The following is a 13251-nucleotide window of genomic DNA, read 5'->3' as shown; positions in this document are numbered from 1 at the left end:
TACAGTCAACAACTCGTACACATCACACGTGGATCGCTCAGAACAGGACGCAGGAGCATGTTAAGGATTGAGGGCCAGAGAGAGAGGTGTAGACCCACCAAGGACAAAAGAGCCAACTTTTACTGCGGCAGAGGAGGACTACATTTGGAAAACTCTGGAGATGCATATCGATGGTGTGCGAGAAGTACGACGCCATGGTGATAGGAACGGCGATGATGAGGAAGAGAGAGAGCACGCACCAGATTGGTCTGTGCAGGACATTTACCATGGACTTACGCCCAAGTCCATTGCTCAGAGTTGGAAAGTTGGCTTCAAGACAACAACAAGGATAGCTACATATATGGCAGGGCGCTTCGTCAAGGCCATAGAAGAATTCGGTCGTACAGAAATCTGGAACAAACGGTGTAAAGTTACTGTTGAATGGGAAAAGGCTCGTGGAATCACTGCTATGAGCAAACGCGCTAGAGGACGCAACTGTGTTGGGGAGCACAGACGTAGTAGCAATGATTTCCTTGTCCCTTCCCTCAGACAAAGACAGAAGCTGAATGTAAAAGAGATCTACAAGATCGCGGATGACCGAGTCCGGGACATTTACCTTGGGAAAGCCAAACTGGACGTGATGGAGCGGCTAGGTGGAATGAAGTTTTTGATGACTATGGATAGCGGATAATTTGTCGCGTTGCGCAACAGGCCACGTCGGAAAGGTGGACTTTGAGTACCAACCACGGCGGTCAGGGTTTATGAAATCATGGATACAGCGGCTCTTGTCGTTTGTGCAGTAATAGCTGTTTATTGACTATAGTTTCTGGAGCATTTTGTTCATAGAATGTAGAAAATAAATCCCATGACCCTGAGGGTCCTTGTTATCAAAAAAAAAAAAAAAAAAAAAAAAAAATGGACAAAGTGCCAAAGGAGGATAATCTGACAAATAGATCACTAAAGGATCATAAATCAACAATGATAGTCCTAGAGAATGCTGCAAAATAGCATCAAAAGTGAAAAGAGGGATCCTTAATAAATACTGATAAGAACGAGCTTGACTTAGTAAAACTACAAATAATAATAAAAGTCGCTCACCTGCAAAATAGCATCAAAAGTGAAAAGAGGGATGCTGTTTTGCAAAGAAGCCAAAGTGATTTAAATACTAGGATTGATAAAGGAAATAATGATAAAAGTACTGAATGATGATGGAAATAATGAAGAAGAGGATACGTAAATAGCAGATTTACGACAGCCATTGTCCTAAATCGAGGCAACTTAAGCTCACGTCCTATAACAAGTTACGTCATGGTAGGTAGAACCAGGTATACCTATAGCGGTACCGTCAAACCCACCCCGTCCTGCCTGGACGTGAGCTCAGGCACCCGATCCTCCTCGCTATAATAAATAGTGGACTCTCCTTCCCTGAAGTGTTCCTTACCTTTATCTTGGGCGGTTGTCCGAATCCTGTATGGATCTAAGTGCCTAAGTATATTTTATATCTATCAATCATTCTTTTTAAAAACAGGTCCCTCGTTTACACCTGTAGCCGACAACGTGATTTGGGGCTCTTTGGAAGCGATGTTCAAGGGCGTCAGAGAGATTCGACATGCAAGCACTCTGTTTGGTGAGGAAGATGTGGATATGGGACGGAGGAACGAGGGTGAGGATGCCTACTGGACTGTCCAAGACTTGTACCACGGTTTGGTGCCAAAGGAGCTGATACAAAAATGTAAGACGATCTTCAGAACCACAGCATCGATCTCAAGGTACATTGTTTGCCGCTTTGTCAAGTCAATCGAGGAACTCGGCAGGACTGAAATCTGGAACAGACGCTGCAAAGTCACCGTCAACTGGGAAAGAGACAATGGTATCACCTCTGTGAGCAAACGCGCCAGGGGACGCAACTGTGTTGGGAGGCACAGACGTAGCAGAGGTGAATTCTTTGGCTCTCACCAGGGACAACGACGAACAGCAGATGTGAAGGCGATCAGGACTGAGGCAGACCGGCGAGTGGCGGCAAGCTACCGGCAGCAGGTGGAATTGGCGATTATGGAGCGCCTGGAAAGCTGTAAATTTTTGATGATTGAGGACAGCGGCTAAAGGATGACCTTCGCGCGCAACAGGTCAAGTAGGGAGTAGAGCCGTGCCACAGGTCCTCTGGGACCAAGGAAGTCTACTCAATGCTGACGTGGTTTATGAACAGGATGTAGTACTGTGGCAGTATGACGATGCGGCTTCGGTCGATTATTGGATACCGCTTTATTTGCGACCCCAGTAATGGGGCAACCCATTTATAGAGCTAACATCTAAATAAATCCTACATGACCTCATGGGTCCTTGTTATCAAAAAAAAAAAAAAAAAAAAAAAAAAAACACAGCGAGACGCAAATACAGGGAACACACTGAAATGTTGTACCATGATAAAGGTCTTTATTAGTTTATGATATAATACTATACAAGTAACTAGTGCTGAGATGAATGAGGCTGCATATACCTGATGTTGTACCAAGGCGGTCATCCGAATCCAAGTAGTCACCCAAGATCCAAAGAATTGAGCAATATCCAGAAGTTGGCGAAACGCGCATTGATATCGATGGAAACATCTTTGAAATATATTTAAAAAAAGTATGCAGTTTGAGGTAGTGAGGGGGTTGATCTTGTAGTTTTAAACACGTTGATCCAATATAGTTGGACAGGTAGCTCGAGAATGGCGGTACATGGCTCACTCCACTTCCACATCCAAGCCAAGATATTAAAGTTCAATTGCCATAACTATGATTCAGGATCTCTTATTTTAGATATCTATGATTGCCGCAGCATGCTTTATCGAAACTCTATTTGTTTTTAAAAAAGAATGATTTTTTTTTTTGATAACAAGGACCCACGAGGTCATGTAGGATTTATTTAGATGTTAGCTCTATAAATGGGTTGCCCCATTACTGGGGTCGCAAATAAAGCGGTATCCAATAATCGACCGAAGCCGCATCGTCATACTGCCACAGTACTACATCCTGTTCATAAACCACGTCAGCATTGAGTAGACTTCCTTGGTCCCAGAGGACCTGTGGCACGGCTCTACTCCCTACTTGGCCTGTTGTAGGAATCGCTGAAGCTCAGATTTAAAAATACGTGGCTTTTACCTTTAGGAATGTGGCTTTGGTGGCTATTATGGCGTCACATGGTTGTAGAGAATCAAAATTTACCAAATACAAGTGCTTTAGAAAAGGCGGACCAATCAGAGTACACCTTTGAGCTCCAAATGTCAGCTTGGCCGAGTGGTTAAGGCGTATGACTTGAAATCATATGGGATCTCCCGCGCAGGTTCAAACCCTGCAGCTGACGACACTTTTGCTTCTCATGGAAATCAAATTATCACTTCAATGGGCCCCCTCATTACCATTACCCTTTGATCCTCTCCATCCTCAGGAGGTATTTTTTGGGGCTGCCAAATAATGTTTTGCAAAACTAATTTGAAACGGTTGATCGGCCACACACTACACCCAGTGCTCCTATTCGAACTGAAACTTTGTCAATTATAATGTTTCAGATTAAAATAATAAATATCAATTGACAAAGTTTCAGTTCGAATAGGATCATTGACTACACCTTGTTGCACCCATCATATAATTACAAATATTAGTATTTGTCAGAAAGAGTAAAACTCATATGAATAAGTTGCGCTTCGATGCCTGTTAGCAGCTTCGGATGGAGCGACGACAATTGGGTTCGAAATGAGTGACTTTGCTTACAGCACCAAGGTATCAACATGTCCATAAAGAAACACTCCGTTATAATTTTTTTTTTATTTCCACGGGAGGAACAGTGTGTATGGGACCGTGCAAATACTTTTTTTATGAGGATGCTATTTGGCAGCTGGGCTACCAAAGAGAGTGATCATTTTTGGTAATGGGCTGCTAAATAATATTTGGCAGCTCGGTTGCCAAATAGATTAATCCTTTTTTTGGAAAAAGATATTTGTACGGCCCGTGCAATTAACTTTATCCATATAGATAATAAAGAGAACCAGATTTAATCAGATCTTAAAACGTATTCCGTGCCCCATATTTCTGTTTGCATCTAACATTGTCACTCTATCACGCACTCCATCGTTTTTATTTTAGACATTCACCCCTTCAGGACAGTGTTCACGAGTTGTTCATGACTGAAGAAAAGGTGTTTCACGAAAGTGACTGGGCGTCACAAAACCTGGTTACGGATACAGGATGGTCGCGAATATCTATGCCATATTCAGCGCAACTGAGCACTATTAAGAGCTGGATTAGGAGGAGCGTTTGGGACAGATAAAAAACACCGCGTCCTCTAAATGTATAGATGTAATCGCTGACATTCGAGGAAGACAGCTGCGGGTGTTGACCGTCGCGGCAAAAAGGAGGTACTGAATATGAAGATTTCTTGTTCTTTTTCTTACGCGTCAAAACCTCAATCATTCATTGGTCAATTAGATCTGATAATCATGCCATCGCCTTTTCATGGAAAGAAATCTCAATGCTGAAGAGAAAAAGATCGAAACAAGCACTTGTCCCGCTAGTCTTCTACCCTTACTCTCAGCCGCTTTTTACCACCTTTTGCACAAAAAACACTTCCAACGCTTTACACATACACTTTTGCCAAGCTCCTAACACTTATTTCCACAATGTCTTCCAAAGCTATTTCCGCTGCTCAGAATAAGAGCAAAAGTCACGCTATTCAGGAGAAGGGTGTAAACCATGCCACTCTTGATTATTCGCTAACCAGCGGTGGGGAGAGTAATGGAAGTGAGGAGGAACGTGGACGTAAGAGGGGTCTCAAGCTCAGGAGGGATCCCATACTCAGTTTGGGTCCTTATGTTGATCCTGCCTATGAGCAGTTCAATCGACACTGCCGTATGCTAGAGAAGGAGCTAGGGAATATATCTCGATCCTCTTCTTTGGAGATCGGTCCTTCCGCTCACACCATTTCTTCCAGTGCCACCGACACTGTGCTCGGTCGAAGGAGCCGAGGCGAGAGCAATGATGAAGAGGTTGAACCTTCGAGGCGTCGTCAGCGCATTAGCAAGACGATGCAGGAACACCTTGAGGACACTGTCGAGGCCCTCTGCGAGCGGGTGAAAGATGGTGCGCATGAAGCATACCATCAATTCGCTATGCGGTTTGATAGGGATGTCCGAGTTTACGGGGTTCGTGGCGATAACGACATGGTCATCTCGATGCTCCAGGCAACCATGAACGACCATACATTGCACACCATGGTGCCAATGCTACAAAATTATAAAAAACAATACGTCACATCATTCACCCACATATCAGACTTCATAAAAATTTTGGGTGATCTACAGAGTCCACGAAACCTAATAACACCGGTGTCCTCTGATGCCATCGAGGATATACCTCGTCAGTCCGGTTCCATGCGGTATACTCGAAATAAGCAAAGAGATAGCCCCATGAGCAAACCCGCCCCTGGTGAAGAGTCAAACAACAAACGATTCTTTGATTGTCAGCAGTGCGGAAGAAACACTACACACAACACAGAAGTTCATAAGCAATGCTTCAAATGCAAAATGAGAGGCCATGTAGCCTCAGAATGCACACGAAAAACTGGTGAATACCTTACTCAGCCTGCAATCAGCTCGTTGACAATTAAACCTCTAGCTTACATAATGTATCATGTTGTTCCTTCTCTTCATAGACAACATTGGAAACCGCACACACACAAGGCCATAATCCCTCTACGATGAAAAACAAGGATCATGACAATATTCAAGAATATGCCTAAACCATTCAATATGCAAGCGAAATTGCTAGAACATGGCTTTGAACGACACAGCATTTCGCCCAATTTTTCAGAGCATTCCTTGCAGCAGGACGTAAGCTAACATAAATAGGCTCTCTTTCATATCTGGTTGTGGAGCATTAGTTCCTCGAATAAAGCACCTTTACCTTACCCTTAGATCCTCCAGATAATCCCCCAGAATACTACCTTGACTTTCGCACAATAAATTGTTTACTTTATCTGAATGCATAAATATTTACACCAAACCGTCATGTTCTCCCAAGATGCTTATTGATACTCAATCAAGGATTGCTATGGAAACAATAATAGACGCAAATGAGCTACTATTGCGTGATCAATGCATCACCGCTATATTAGAGTCTGCGCCAGTCATTGTACCTTATCGTATCACAATTTCATCTTTATCAATGTCGAATGCTACTCTTAATAATGATGTCCATACATTAGCCAGACCTCATCTCAATCATGGAAAGACTAACAAAAGGATCGTTGTTTATGTCAATTTTGAAGGATACAGGAGCCAGTGTCGCCTGCATCCGTAAAAATATTGCTCGTAAGCATAATAAATGTATTACTTCTGTACAAGGCGTCATTACTCTAGCTGAAGCCTAACTGTCCCCTGTATAGGCTTAGTTGAAAATGTAGAACTCGCCTGGGGTAATAGAGTAGTATCCGTGACAATTGAAGTTATCAATAGATCGTACTCTTCCATTACAGGCATGGATCTATTCTACCAACTTGGATTCGGGCTTTCTGGATGTCATAGCCACTTATTTGTGGAGTAGACATTTTGATCTGTACACAGATCATCGTGCATTAATGTCTATTCATTCTTAATCAGATATGAATGCCATGATGACAAACTGACAAGATCTAATCTTACGTTATTAATTTACAGTACACTACCGGGCAGGGGCACTCAAAATGTATTGCCCGATGCCTTGTCTCGATCATTCCTACACGCATGACTAAGCGTTGTATACGCATCATGAACCTATACTAGCATAAATTCATGCTATACAAAATTCTGATAAACAAAGAGAACTTGTACCTAAAGAAAAACGACAAGATACCATGTATTGCGTTCGTAAAATGGGCCATATCATTACTAACGCTATGGTAAAATCTATCCACGCTGAAGACAAAACCTGGCAAAAGATTGCACCGATTATATTAAAAGATGTCATGCATGCCAACGGATGAATATTGCTAGAAAAGGATATTATCCACTAAAAGCTATTCATGCGCAATTACCAGGTGAACATGCGATAGACATAACTGACTATTCACAGTCTCTGAATAAAGCAACTCTTATTTGCTGATTATCGTTGGTGCTTACACTCGTTTTGTATTGCTTGGTGCCATACTTGATAAGCCCACTCTTACAGTTGCAACTGTGCTGTTTAAGCAATTTTCAGACATTGAATTTCCACGGGTCATTCAATCCGATAATGGTAAAGAATTTGTCAATCAGTTAGTGGAAGCTATGGCCTCACTAATATTTATCGCTCGCCGTTTAATCACTCCATACCACCCGCGAGGTAATGGTGTTGTTGAGAACCACGTAAAAACTATTTGTCAAATGAACAGAAAACAAATCAGGCATGATAGTAAACACTGATAATCACGTTCCATTTGTTCAACTAAGTGTCAATACTCGAATTGTGAGCCCTCATAACTCCTCATCCTTTTCTTTATTTTTTGCACGAGAAGCAAATGGCTTCAGGTTAGCAGAGGGCCTTGATATCTTGATAGCCGTCCGTGTAGTTATTTATTTTATCTCCTTTGCCTTAATCTTAGGCATGCCTGTGCCACGTTAATTGACTCCATTTACTTCGGCATGAGCTTAGCTAAGGCAGCTTGTAGCTGTATGATGAAGGATGTCAAGGAGAAAGGCCACTCTCTGTTGAATTTATTTTTGTTTAAAAATAAAAATGAAATAAAGTCTTTTATGGTTTATATGATCCCTCACCAGTTAGTAAGTCTGCCACGAGGCAGACCGAGATTTACTGATGGCCGTGATCTGGTGTTGTTGATAAAGCAGTCTCTGGCCAGGCCTAGTGAACTGGTAGGCAGGGCAGTGTGAGCAGTAAATTCGATAGGATCAAAGATCGTCAGGGCTTCCAGAGGTTGCGAGGGAGGTCCACGTGATTCGTATGGCAATTTTTTAGAATACAACGACTCAATCAAGCCTATATGAGCCAATCATTTTATATCAACTATCACTTGTAACAGACTAGACAACGCGGCATTGCTTTGATTACCGCAGTAGAAAGACAATTTTCAAACAGCATCTTGCATCATCAGCATCCATCATGGTTGACACGGAGACAATTAATGAAAATGAGCGCTGGGCTGGGGTTTACAAGCTTCTTGATAGGAATAGTCTGATTCACCCTGAATTTGAGCCTCAGGAAGAGGTAAATTGCTATTGCCACTAAGTTTTCATGGACACTTGCTCATGCAAAAAAAGGACCCATGTGAGGTTAAACATCATTCTTTCTACTTTTGCCTCACTGACTTTTTCTCTATGCCTGTACTATATTTCCATGATAGATTAAGGAATTCATCAAAAGCTGCAAGATTCTGGTTATTGGTGCTGGAGGCCTTGGTTGTGAAATCCTGAAGAACCTGGCTCTATCTGGATTCTGTGATATTCATGTCATTGATATGGACACAATCGATGTCTCAAACTTGAATCGCCAGTTTCTCTTTCGGTAAAACATAAGCCTGATATATATTCCTGACTTCAACACTCCGACATGTCAATATGTCAACAACATTAATACCTCGTCTTTTTTTTTTTTAGACGCGCAGATGTGGGGAAGCCCAAAGCTGTTACAGCAGCTGCCTTTGTTAATAAACGAGTTCAGGGTGTAACTGTCACACCGTAAGGTTTTGTATTGGGCTTGTATTAAGAGTCTCATCGCCACAAAAAAAAAGAAAGCATTTACATTTGTGAGCTATATTCTTATCTGTCTAATACGATCCTGCACTGGGGTATCACGGTTTTAGTCATTACTGCAAAATTCAAGACAAGGACGAGAATTTTTACCAAGAGTTTGCTCTCATTATTTGTGGCCTTGATTCTATTGAAGCCAGGCGCTGGATCAATGCGACACTTGTGGGCATGCGTGATGAAGATGACCCAGACACAATCAAGCCGTTGATTGATGGCGGAACGGAAGGATTTAAGGGTCAAGCCCGTGTTATTCTCCCTGGGATTACTTCTTGTTACGAATGTTCCATGGACATGCTGAGCAAGCCCACAGGCTTCCCTCTTTGTACCATCGCCAATACACCTCGCCTGCCAGAACATTGTATCGAGTGGGCATCTGTTCTGGAGTGGCCAAACAAGCATGGAGGTAGAAGGACCTGCTTTCCATCAAACTGATCATGGCTTTATGGCAAATGGCAGATGTTCCTAATTGATTTCGTATTTGCTATTATCATCTCATATATATAGACCGTAAGATGGACACGGACGACCCAAAGGATATCCAATGGTTGTATGAAACAGCTCTTGCGCGTGCGAAGCAGTATAATATCCAGGGCGTCACATATAGCTTGACGCAGGGTGTGGTCAAGAACATTATTCCGGCTATTGCCGCAACCAACGCCATTATTGCTGGTATAAAAGTTGATTGCTTATACATGTCAAAGGATTATATTTATGGAAGCCTTGTCTTAAAACACAATATATTTTTGACAATATCATAGCATCATGCTGCAACGAAGCTCTCAAGATTGCGACAACTTGTGCAAAGAATTTGAACAATTACATGATGTACAGTGGAAATGATAGCGTTTATACTTATACCTTCGAGCACCAGCGTAAGGAGGACTGTCCTGTGTGCAGTAATTCTGCTACAAAACTCGACTTCAAAGGCGACAAGACCCTGGAGGAATTCATGGATTATCTTAAGGAGAAGCCAGACATGTAAGCTCCTCTTTTTTTTTTTTTTTTTTTTTTTTTTTTGTTTTCGGATCATTTTATTGTAATTCATATCAATGAAAAGGAAAAAAAAAATGCTTTAACCTTTTCTTTGTCGTTCTCACGCGTTTCGGGATTTCCTTATAGACAACTGAAAAAACCAAGCTTCACACTTGGAGGCAAACTTTTGTATATGCAAGCGCCTAAGCAATTGGAAGAGACAACACGACCTAATCTCGCCAAACCTCTCAAGGAACTATTTGCTAGTGGAGACGAAATCACCATTACAGACGCAACTCTTCCTTTCAGTCTGCAAGCCATTGTCTCATTCTTGTAAAAAAAAAAAGGATATTGCAGTCAGTCTAAATAAGTAGAAAAATAAAACATGTAAAGCGCATTTACTGCTCCTTAGAAGGAAAGCAAATGCAAACGCACAAACAGTAATAATATGTCTTGTACTACCATCAATCCCAAATATATCATATGCTTCGGCTGCCACTTTTGTATTTCCTGGCCTACATGCTTTTCAATCCTGTTCCATGTAACTCTTTCTCCATTGCTTTCCATCACCCATCCTACCTCAATTGACAACACATGCAGCAGGAAAACATTCAATGCATCAACATCTAACTGACGACCAACTGCACCCTCTAATTTATAGTCCCTCGGTACATAATGGTGCCTCTTCCTCTTTCGATTTACAAGTGAACGGCGGTAACTCTGGTACTAATTCTGGTTCTGCCGCTGATACGGGTTCTAATCTCGACTTCAATGCTCAGTATCATGATAATGGCCCAACCCTCGAACCCCCACCACCTTATGAACAGTCCTTATCAACAGCCCACGCGCCACTATCCCTGCCAAATCCTACATCTTCTAATCCGTACTTGCGCAATAATAGCCGAACACCAACGGCTCCTCCGCAGGAATTGCAGCATCATGGCCACATCTTTGAACCCACAGCAGCGTCTCAATATCCTCCCTCAGCCCCACCATTGACACTGATAGCTGCCACTTCTGGACGACCAGGACCCACTCATTCTGGAGAGACGATGAGCCTTATCAATGACACAACAGATGATCAACTATCAAACACATTCACCTCTACATTGCCTGTATCGCAGGGCAAAGGACCCGCTCATCGCCGACTCGCACGAGATCTCATTGAGAATGGAGAAGATACGGCTTCAAGGGGACAAACAGCTACATCTACCTCCTCCACGCACTCGGTTTCTTCATCTCTCCATCATCAACATCAGGTACGCAGCCGCTTCGGAGTTCAAAGTGCATCCACACAAGATCTGAGGATCACCAAGCGCCTAGAGCATAAACAGGAGACCGTTAGACACACAGCCTCTGCGCCTGAATTATATCAACAGCGTCCATTATCTTCACAGATGCCATCAGCTATGTTACCCATTATTCCTTTATCGCAGTCTGTAATCCCAGCACCTCCACCTAGATTGCTGCAATTTCGTTCTAGAGACCCAAGTACAGTCCCAGCATGTCCTTTCCTCCTCTGCCAAAAGCCGATTGCGTATACAAAGACGCGTCGAGAGCGTGGCGTAACTGTCTGGATCGTTTGCGGCCTGCTCTTCCTTTGTAATACATATTGGACTACTCAAGTGATTTTGTCCCAATTCTCTGGCTCCACTCAGGGTCGAGTCTTATCTGAGGAAACACTTGCAGCATCTTCAGCTTCGGGTTTCTCGGCCCGCAAAGAGGCGACTCATTGGCTGAAAGGATTCTTGGGCATGAAGACTTATCGGTACAAGGATCCGATACTCAGAAGCCAGCAGCGACATGTTTGGGGAGTGAGGCGGCCCACTGTTGCTACAATGGGTGTTGTGCAGGACGAGCAGAGTTTATTAGGGATGATTTTTAATTTTTCAATGATGGCATTGATGGCGATTATACGATGGTGGCTCTGCCTAGCGCCGCTACTTTTCCGACCTCTGTTTGACACTGTTCACAGCTGTCCACACCCACATCCATACCCATATCCTGAAGAGATCGAGGAAGAACGGCGCCAACTTGAAGAAGCGGAGGATAGTTTAGTTGTCGCTCCACTGGAACACCGGCAATCACAGTCAAGCTTTCAACCCTCTGAGCGGCCCCCTGGAGATGGAAATAGTCAAGCTCACGAGAAAGCAGAGCCACTTGGTCGACAGCAACCACATGGAGTGGGCGATTTTGTCTCAACATCAACATCAGAGTCAGCAACACTTCCCATATCTGTAGATCAACTATTTTTAGAAGGAACACAGGGTCGTCAAGAGGATAAGCAACCAAATCAACAGGATATGTCAGCTAAAATGACACAAGCTGAAGCCAAGACTAGGACGAAGACCAAGTCTAAGAAGAATAAATTGTCTTGGTGGAAGAAACGAGCAATTAGGAAGGCACAAGAGCGTCGACAACGTATCATCAAGGAGTCACAGGACATTGGTCGGTACAGCCTTCTGTACGAGCTTGGAGCATTTTTGATGATGGACAAGTGGAAGCATATAGTGTTTTCTTCAGACAATGTCGTTCCTGATTCAGATGAGGATTAAATCCCCTTTTCATTTCCCTTTCCTTTTTTTTTTTTTTTTATTTTTATTTTTTATTTTTATTTATCCTGGCTGGGTTGAGCACTAATTAGCTAATGTAGAGCTCTTAGCAAGCCAATAAATATTAATATCCAACATATATGATAATTTGTTGTTGAGCGGGTTTCTGAACGAATAGGCATGGGTCAAGGCAATAACTGTAGTAATTATCGTCCCTACTCGTCAATCCTTCCTCCTTGTTATACTCCTTAAACTCTTCTTTTCATTGCTCTCGATCAGCTGCTATCCGATCAAAATCAGAATCATATTAATGCTGTATATGTAATAGCCTTATGGCACATAAACGAAGAAAGAGGGAGCGTACGGTCATCCTAGTTCGTCATAGTATCATACCAGGCCTTTGACTGCACGTGCACTCGCATTCATTCTTAAACAAATATCCGATAGAGCGTCAACTTACAGCGATTGAAAAGCCGACTATTATTGAGAAACTGACCCCTCCAGTGATAAAGAAACGTGCGATGACAAAGAAAGGTTAGTTACTTAAGATGGGAAGGCCATAGGGTGAGGAACTTGGATAGTAAGGGAAGCGGATCAAAAAAAGACGACAGGTACATATTTGACTGTTGATGACCGGTATGTCATTTGATTAATGCAGTGATTGTACAGATCCGTAGCTGTACGATAGTGCATAATAGAGATAATAAAGTACTCGCGGCAGAGATGATGCCACACCGTAGAGTTTTAAGCGAGCCATCGAGTAAGACAGCATTGAGTTTTAGTAAGGCTATGAAGGAGGCAAGAACGAAAGTGAGGAAAAAAAAAAAAAAAAAAGCAAGTTCATACAGATACGCAGAAAGTGTTTATTCACTTTCGTCAATAAAAGGGCAAAACACATCAGCATGTCCGACTGTAGGGTATTATGGGTTGATTATGATCGTTTTGCCATTAGTCTATTAATCTACTTTTTTCTGAATACTATACCACGACGGA

The 13251-nt window shown here is 42.6% G+C and overlaps 3 protein-coding genes and 1 non-coding gene across 4 annotated transcripts; all 4 read left to right on the top strand.

Moving 5' to 3' along the window:
• The first annotated feature begins 3243 nt into the window (after positions 1 to 3243).
• On the top strand, positions 3244 to 3324 carry BCR41DRAFT_t67. The gene has a single exon. It is a non-coding gene; the product is annotated as a tRNA-Ser (tRNA).
• Positions 3325 to 4636: 1312 nt separating this feature from the next.
• On the top strand, positions 4637 to 5754 carry BCR41DRAFT_370570 (hypothetical protein; the record flags this gene model as incomplete). The annotated part of the gene is made up of 2 exons (XM_022026544.1): positions 4637 to 5086; positions 5668 to 5754. The coding sequence occupies 2 exons, from the start codon at positions 4637 to 4639 to the stop codon at positions 5752 to 5754; spliced, it is 537 nt and encodes a 178-aa protein (XP_021881746.1).
• Positions 5755 to 7997: 2243 nt separating this feature from the next.
• Positions 7998 to 10141, top strand: BCR41DRAFT_353215 (hypothetical protein). Its single transcript, XM_022024099.1, has 7 exons — positions 7998 to 8192; positions 8329 to 8489; positions 8582 to 8662; positions 8788 to 9137; positions 9239 to 9403; positions 9493 to 9712; positions 9854 to 10141. Exons 1-7 carry the CDS (start codon positions 8088 to 8090, stop codon positions 10041 to 10043), a joined length of 1272 nt encoding a protein of 423 aa, XP_021881745.1. The 5' UTR covers positions 7998 to 8087; the 3' UTR covers positions 10044 to 10141.
• Positions 10142 to 10224: 83 nt separating this feature from the next.
• BCR41DRAFT_353214 (hypothetical protein) lies at positions 10225 to 12280 on the top strand. The gene has a single exon (XM_022024098.1). It carries the CDS (start codon positions 10321 to 10323, stop codon positions 12259 to 12261), a length of 1941 nt encoding a protein of 646 aa, XP_021881744.1. The 5' UTR covers positions 10225 to 10320; the 3' UTR covers positions 12262 to 12280.
• Positions 12281 to 13251: the final 971 nt, after the last annotated feature.

The sequence above is a fragment of the Lobosporangium transversale genome (assembly GCF_002105155.1).
Source record: "Lobosporangium transversale strain NRRL 3116 chromosome Unknown BCR41scaffold_17, whole genome shotgun sequence".
In the NCBI taxonomy this organism is placed as follows: domain Eukaryota; kingdom Fungi; phylum Mortierellomycota; class Mortierellomycetes; order Mortierellales; family Mortierellaceae; genus Lobosporangium; species Lobosporangium transversale.
The sequence above is the reverse complement of the archived record's forward strand: the minus strand, read 5'-3'. Positions and strand labels throughout refer to the sequence as shown.